At 54.5% G+C, this 8,118-nt stretch overlaps 1 protein-coding gene across 1 annotated transcript; it reads left to right on the top strand.

Moving 5' to 3' along the window:
* Positions 1–936, top strand: LOC135327049 (olfactory receptor 14A16-like). The gene has a single exon (XM_064504666.1). The coding sequence runs from the start codon at positions 1–3 to the stop codon at positions 934–936; it is 936 nt and encodes a 311-aa protein (XP_064360736.1).
* The last annotated feature ends 7,182 nt before the right edge of the window (positions 937–8,118 follow it).

The following is an 8,118-nucleotide window of genomic DNA, read 5'->3' as shown; positions in this document are numbered from 1 at the left end:
ATGTCCAACAGCAGCTTCCTCACCGAGTTCCTCCTCCTGGCATTTGCGGACAAATGGGAGCTGCAGCTCTTGTACTTCTCACTCTTCCTGGGCATCTACCTGGCTGCCGTCCTGGGCAACATCCTCACCATCTCTGCCATAGCCAGTGACCACCGCCTCCACACCCCCATGTACTTCTTCCTGCTCAATCTCTCCATCCTGGACTTTGGCTCCATCTCCACCACTGTCCCCAAATCCATGGCCAATTCCCTGTGGAACACAAGGGCCATTTCCTACTCAGGATGTGCTGCCCAGGTCTTTCTGTTTCTTTTCTTCATTTCATCAGAATATTATCTCCTCACTGTCATGGCCTATGACCGCTATATTGCCATCTGCAAACCCCTGCACTATGGGACACTCATGGGCAGCAGAGCTTGTGTCCAAATGGCAGGAGCTGCCTGGGCCAGTGGTTTTCTCAATGCAGTGCTGCACACTGCGAACACATTTTCAATTCCACTCTGCCAAGGCAATGCTGTGGAGCAGTTTTTCTGTGAAATCCCCCAGCTCCTCAGGCTCTCCTGCTCTGACTCCTGCTTCAGGAAAGCTGGGGTTACTGCGGTTAGTTTTTGTGTAGCTTGTGAGTGCTTTGTGTTCATTGTGCTGTCCTACGTGCAGATCTTCAGGGTCGTGCTGAGGATCCCCTCCGAGCAGGGCCGGCACAAAGCCTTTTCCATGTGCCTCCCGCACCTGGCCGTGGTCTCCCTGTTTGCCATCACTGCAATGTTTGCCTACCTGAAGCCCCCCTCCATGTCCTCCCCAGCTCTGGAGCTGGTGGTGGCTGTTCTGTGCTCAGTGGTGCCTCCAACACTGAACCCGCTCATCTACAGCATGAGGAACAAAGAGATCAAAGAGGCACTGAGGAAATTGATTCAATGTGTAGTATTTTACCACTCATAGGCTGCCCTTCTCTCTTCATGAACGATTCCCAGTTTCTCTCAGGCTGGCTTATGCTTTTCTTTGCTTGTTTATTATATCTGTGCAAATCATTTCTGTACACAGATATTTGTATTTATCACACTTCTCCAGAGGCATGAACCTGGTCTGCCTGACCAGAGGCCTTCTGTGCCTGGGTCGGAGCTGGCTGCTGTGACAGCATCTCTGTAATAAAAAGGGATCTTCCCAGTGCAGTGCCTGAAGGCTGGGCTCGTCTTACACTAGGAAGGGAGGTTGGAGAGCAGCAGGAGTTGCTGGAGGAGCCCCAGCACCAGGACACTTGTGCTGGCCTGGGGAGTGGGGCTGGTTAGGAGGCAGCTGAGGTGGCAGCTGTCATCCTAGAGACAAGAGCAGGGGGGCAAGGGAGTGACTGGCTTCCATTTCCTAGTGCCATTCTTAGGGCTGGTGGGGAGGCTGACACCCACTCTCTGCCACCCCAGGAGCTGCTGTGCCCATTTGAGGGGCTCAGGCTTGGTGTCAAGTATGCAGATACCTGCAGCATCCTGTGGTGGACACTGCCGTGAGGTGATTCCCAGACTGTCCTGCTCTGCTGGGATGGGCTGGGAGAGGCAATGGGAGGTGGGGAGAGCTGGGGAGGGGCCTGAAGTGGGCTGGAGAGTGCCTGGGGGTGGGAAATACCAGTCTTCAGATAACTTGTGTGAACAGGCAGGGTGGGTGAACACACCAGTGTGCTTGGGTTGCAGAGCCAGACTTCATGGCGAAGGAGCTGAGACATAAAAAGTGCACAAGAGTGTGGTCTGTGCCCTCTGCCTGCTTCCTCTGCAGACCTTGTGGGGCACAACCAGGAGACTTTCAGATGTGGCTGAAGAATGGCTAGTGGTTCTCCCGCTGATGCCAGTCTCCCACTGACATCTTCCCATCGAAGGGGGGCTTCCATAGGGCATCTGAGCCCCTGCGTCAGAGCTCAGTCCTAAGGAAAAGTGTCTTAGGAGCCATGTCATAACTTGATGCTGCTTGGATACACCCAGTGCAATGCACTATTGCCTTCTGCCATCCTCCATGCAGATGCATGCCACACCAGGGCATCATTTCCTCGGTGCACAAGAAGTCTAGGTTGGGCTCCATGACTCTCTACTTGCTGTCCTGAGAAAATGATTCAGAAAAGGGCCATGGTCGGGATGGCTTTGCCACACTGTGATGGAGGCTGTGCTGTGCTGGAGTGGCTGGCAGTGCCCAAGGGCTTGGGAGGGATTTGCTGGAAGTAGTTTGGGAAGTGGGTGTCGTGATCACCCAAGAAAACCCAATTTGTCCAGCTGTGCACATTGTTCCAAGGAGTGCAGAGGAGGGAAGACGTTTATGGTGGGTGGAGGGGTAGGGCTTGAGGTTTCAAAGTGCTGCTGAGTGCTTTAGTAGGTGATGAAAGAGACCTCATAATCAACAAAAGAGGGCAGGAGGGTCCCACCCCAAGTGTGTGCACACAAGGACACAAGGACAAGGCAGGGCAGGAGCAATCCGGGAGGTTTCTGGAGTGCAGTGATGATAACACTGTGACACGGGTGATCACGGAGTCAACGAGGGCAGGCACTTTGCTGGACCTGATACTCACTGACAAGGAAGAACTGGTTGGGGTTTTCAAGACTGGGGGCAGCCTTGGCTGCAGTGACCATGAGATGGTGGAGTTCAGGATCCTGAGAGGAGGGAGGAGGGCAAAAAGCAGGATCACAACCCTGGGCTTCAGGAGAGCAGACTTCAGCCTCTTCAGGGACCTGCTTGGAAGAATCCCATGAGATACAGTCCTGGAGAGAAGGGGGAGGTCCAAGAGAGCTGGCTGATTTTCAAGGATCACCTCCTCCAAGCTCATGAATGGTCCATCCTGATAATCAAGAAACAAAGCAAAGGTGTCAGGAGGCCTGCATGGATGAACGTGGAACTCCTGACTGAACTCAAGCATGAAAAGGAAGCATACAAGAGGCAGAAACAGGGACAGTTGACCAGGCAGGAATATAGAATTGCTGTCCAAGCATGCAGGAAGCCAAAACCCACCTGGAGCTGACTCTGGTGGGGGACACGAAAGGCAACAAGAAGGGCTTTTGCAGGTATATCAGCAGCAAAAAGAAGACTAGGGAATATGTGGTTGCAGCACAGAATAGGGCAGGGGACATGGTAACAAAGGACATGGAAAAGGCAAAGGTTTACAGTGCCTGCTTTGTCTCAGTCTTTCCTGATGAGACATGGCTTCAGGAATCTCAGGCCCCTGAGACTCATGGGAATATGAGAGGTGAAGATTTACCCTTGGTAGAGGAGGCTCAGATTAGAGAAGATTTGAACAAACTGGACATACACAACATCCACTGCTCTCCCCTCCTCCACCCAGCCAGTCTTTCCATCACAGAGGGCTATCAGGTTGGTTAAGCATAATTTCCCCTTGGTGAGTGCAGGCTGACTACTGCTGATCACCTTCTTATCCTTCATATACTTGCAAATGGCTCCCAGGACGAGCTGCTCCATCACCTTCCCAGGGATTGAGGTGATGCTGACTGGCCTGCAGTTCCCTGGGTCCTCTCTCTTGCCGTTTTTGAACACTGGAGTGACATCTGCTTTCTTCCCGTCCTCAAGCACCTCTCCTGGTTGCCATGATCTGTCAAAGATAATTGAGAGTGGCCCAGCAATGATGTCCGCCAGCTCCCTCAGGACTTGTGGATGCATCCCATCAGGGCCCATGGACTTGTGTAAGTTGTTTGCTGAAGTGATCCCTAACCCAATCCTCCTCTACCAAGAGAAAGTCTTCCTTTCTCCAGATTCGCCCGCCCCGCCCCGGACTCTAGGTCCTGGGATTCCTGGGGACCAGTCTTACCAGTAAAGACTGCTAGGCACGGAGGGCTAGATTCATGGCTCACTGTGGTGGCAGTGGAGATGGTGAATGGGCTCCCACTCACCTGCCCGGGGCTGTCATACATGAGACAGGACCAGTGGCAGACACCATCCTTCTGGCAGGGAATCTGGAGGCAGCTCGAAGAGCACATGGGATCTCCAGGGGCACCATGTGCTGGGGGCGTGCAGTGGATGGAGCCTCTCGAAAGGAGAGAACATTTGATGTGTAGTTGGAAAAGGTAAAGACCTGTCCCCTTGCAGTGGTAAATTCCAGCTCTGATTGTTCATTCCAGGCCTGATGTCAGCATCTGTATCGAGGGGGAAGAGCCAGCCCTGAGCAGCCTCTCTCCTGGCCCAGACCCCCAAAGACCCTTGGAGGACAGCGGTGTGCTGACCCCTGTGTGGGGCACAGCCAGGGCTAGGCAGGGACTGGGCACTGGTGGGAGGCTGCCAAAGCAGGAGGGCTGCGGGGGGATGGGGCACATCATTGGGACTGTGCCAGGGGGATGTTTCCCCACCCCTGAAGGTACCCTGCCCTGTGAAGTGCCTGCAGGGCAGGTCTGTGGGACCACGTGCAGGGCAGCAGGGCTGGGTGCAGGCTGGAGCCAGGACACTCCTCACTGCTCCATTGCCAAGAGGCAGCTGTGCTGCACAGAGCAGGAACCAGCTCTGCAGGCCCTGCAGGCCCTGGGAAGCTCATTCGGGTGAGCAGCGTTAAGGCAAGGGCTGGGAGCCAGCTGGCAGCTTGGGAGTCCATTGGGGAAGGCCTCCTGGCACTGGTATCACAGCCCAGCCCCACTCTGGCAGCCGGCAGAGCATGCCCTGGGGCTGTGCCACATCATGATGGCCCCTGGCACTCTAGGCCCAGCTCATCCCCTCTGTGGGAGACCTCCAACAGAGCCATTTCCCATCCCTGTCCCAGGCCTGGCCTCCTCGGGTTCTCTCCTGTCACTCACCCATGCCCTGGGGACAGCTGAGACCATTTCTCTCTTGGGAACCGGCTCCACAGGCAGTATCCAGGGCAGAGCCCTCTCTGCCAGGTCCCAGACCCCAGAGCAGCACCTCCATTGCACTCAGGTATCTCCCGCCTCTCCCTCCCACGCTGCTGAGGCCCCCAAGCTGCCCCTGGACCCAAGCAAGACAGGGCTCGCTAGTGATCCTAACTGGAAGACTATTGTACATCGGTGAGTTGGTGATCCACATAACGGGTAACCTGAGCAGGCACAGGCATGTGCCGTGCTGTGCTGCACCTTGCTGCACGTACAGCTTGGCCTTCAAGCCTGTGCTGTGCTGCACGTGTCCCTTGGCTGCAGGACAAACTCTCCAGGCGTATTATAACACCAACACCTGCCTGTAGACAGCTCCCATTTGCTATTGGCAATTCCACCACCTGTGTGCCCTTGTCTTTATCTCAAGAGAAGGAGCAAGTTCTCATGCAAACCTCCTTTTGACACTATAAATGATGAATAGGATTGTTTTCTTCTGAGGAAATCCTGTAAGAGCCCTAAAGAGCAAGATGCTGGTGAACCTCTCCATGGATGGGATCTGCACCGTGTGCTGTGCCATGCCATGCCCTGATTGGAGGTCTGTCCAGTGCTGCACAGCTTGGGGTTCTCAGCATCTAACGGGATGTAATATTGTCTTTCCTCTTTTTTCCTTCTTGTGTTAGCTCCACTAAATGGTATTTTAAGCAATACCTTATAGAGTCTGAGTGCCTTTCTTGCTGGGATCATAAGATACACTACCCTGGTGCATTGCACTGGTATGGAACAGGCTCTTCCTCCTGATCATTGCAACAGCTGCCAGGAGCCCAAGAGGCACCCTGGGATGGGAGGTGCAGGGTGAGCAGCGCCAGCCCCAGTGCTCCCCCAGCAGCCCCTCTGAAGCCAGAGCAGCCCCCAACAGTTGTGGCAGGGACTCGCTGTTGGTCACGGGGAGTCTAGGATGTGCCTGGAGCTGAAACCACAGGCACCGCTCTTTAGAGTGCCCATAGATGAAATGCAGAGTCCAGGTGTGCAAGAGCGGCAGCTCACCAGAGCATTCCCTTCTACTTCATAGTCTTTCAGGACTGCTTTCCAGTGAGTGATTCCCTACCTGGGGTTTGTGGGAGGAGCTGCTGGAGACCTCCTCACTTCCCCTCAGTCCTGCTCTGCTCTGTTGTCAGCCCACGGGCACTGCCACAGTCCCTCTGGGCTGGGTAAAGGTGAGTCTCCATGTGCCCTCCTCTGACCCCAGGTCGGAATAAGCAGTGCCTGTCTCTGCTCAGTCCAAAGCAGGTGCTCAGAGCAGGCCGGGGGAACAGAAGGAGAAGGTGCAATAGGGACAAGGGCAGAAGCAGCAGCAAGGGACATTTCAGCTGGGTATTAGGGAAAAAACTGTCAGCATCAGAGTGGAGCAGTAGTGGTACAGGGGCCCAGAGATTTTCAGAACTTGTCTGGACAAAGTACTGACCAAGATGCTCTAACTGGGAAGTTAGCCATGCTCAGAGCAGAGGGTGTGGATATAGACCTCCAGATATCCCTCCTGACCCAGATCCTCTAGGATGGGGAAGAGGTCCCAGGGCATGGTAGCACATTCCCATGGGGATGAGACCTTTCTAGAAGTTTGCCACTGGTACATGAGGAGCTCTCTGTCACTCTCTCGTCTCTAAGAGGTGGGACTCAACCACATGCTGGTCCCTGTGACAACCCTCAGGGAGTGCCTTTCCTGAGGAGTGAAGGTGCCCTGAGGACCATCCTCAGCTCTGAGCAGCTGGGAGTGGTGAAGCCACAATGCTCAGTCTGCAACAGCAGCAAAGGGGCAGAGCAGCAAGAATGGGTACAGGGAGGGGAAACGGGAGAGATGTGGCTCTCAATCAAGAGGCAAGTACAGCAGCCAGTGGAAAAGCTCTTCCATTTCCCACCTGCATCATTTGGCTGTGCATTTGAGCCTTCCCCAGACACAGTCCCAAGAGCCACTAGCCAGCCCTGACCTTCTGGACCCTGGCATTCACAGTTCCCCATTACTACTGTGCTGCCACCATGGATGGTCTTGGGTGCAGACTTCTCCCAGATGTGGCTGCAGAATGTCACCAGCTGCTCCTGGAATTCAGGCTCGATCTCACTGTTATGAAGCTCTTCCAAGGGTGGCAGGTCCCTCTTGCTGGCCGGCTAGTCAAAACCAAAGCACTTCCAGTCTGGGGAGATCTGGTGGAGGCATTCCTGGGAATGGTTATAGAGATGGGTTTCCCAGCTGCTACCTGCGGAGGTAGGCCAGGGAGCAAGCTCACAGGGCTTGGGCTTTTGTTGCCTTACGCTGAAATGCAGCTGTCCAGAGCTGGACACATCCTGCCCTTCCTGAAGTAAAGCACTGGGAACAGCACCATTCCCCTACCAGGCTTTAACTTCAGCACATTCTCCAGGTACGCGTCCTCAGAGATTTCCTCCCCATCCACCTTCAGGTGCAATGTGAAGTCCTGCACGGCCCAGACAAAGGTCAGGAAGAACTAGGAAACTTTATCTGAATCCTCCAGTTCATCTCCACTCTCCGGAGGTGTTGCTTTCACCTTTACATTCTCCGTCAGCTTTGTCACATAGCTGGGGAGCTGGCTAAGGAAACAGAGACCCTGGATCCTCATGCAGGGAGGGGCTAACCCTAACTCTAACCCCACCCTCCCCACCCATCAGCATTTGATGGGGAAAAGGGGAGATTCTGCAGGGACAGAGAGCAGCCTGGAGTCACCAGCAGGAGTAGGGCTCAAACCCTCAGCCCTGAGATCTGGAGCGCAGGATCCCTGAGGAACCAGAGCCTGGTCACTGGGCATCACGAGCAGGCTCTGATCTCCCCATAAAAAGCAGCCGTTTGAGGAGCTGAGATGTGTGAACCCCTTAGCTACTGCTGAGGGAGATGGGGCATCCCTGGTGCTGCTGCCCCACTGAGGACACTGCAGCTGGTCCATGTCTTGCTGGTTGATGGTGCCCTTGCTGTTATAGACCAGAGTGCGGGACAGCAGTATGGCTAGCACGAAGATCCATGTGTCATTCTTGGTGTTTCCCAGGAACAAACAGCCTTGGCTCATACCAAGAAACTCTGTGCAAGGCCCCCTAAGAGTGAGCAAAGCCCCAAATCCCCAGGCCCTAAATGCCTAACCATGGGCCATGGCAGGGTCAGCTTTTTGGAGAGACCCACACACACAACATCACCATGTCTTCCTATAGCTGCCTTGTCTTCAACTCCTAACTCTCCGAGTCCCACAGGCTTCTGATTATTAAAGGACTCCCTGAGCTCCCCATTCCTGGTCTGCTGAAGTTTACCAGCAAGTGCTGAGGAATTTGG

This window comes from Dromaius novaehollandiae, unplaced genomic scaffold, assembly GCF_036370855.1.
Source record: "Dromaius novaehollandiae isolate bDroNov1 unplaced genomic scaffold, bDroNov1.hap1 HAP1_SCAFFOLD_45, whole genome shotgun sequence".
Classification (NCBI taxonomy): Eukaryota; Metazoa; Chordata; class Aves; order Casuariiformes; family Dromaiidae; genus Dromaius; species Dromaius novaehollandiae.
The sequence above is the reverse complement of the archived record's forward strand: the minus strand, read 5'-3'. Positions and strand labels throughout refer to the sequence as shown.

Bases quoted from the DNA above. Each gene is read 5' to 3' on its own strand.
- LOC135327049 (XM_064504666.1), top strand. From the start codon at position 1: ATGTCCAACAGCAGCTTCCTCACCGAGTTCCTCCTCCTGGCATTTGCG.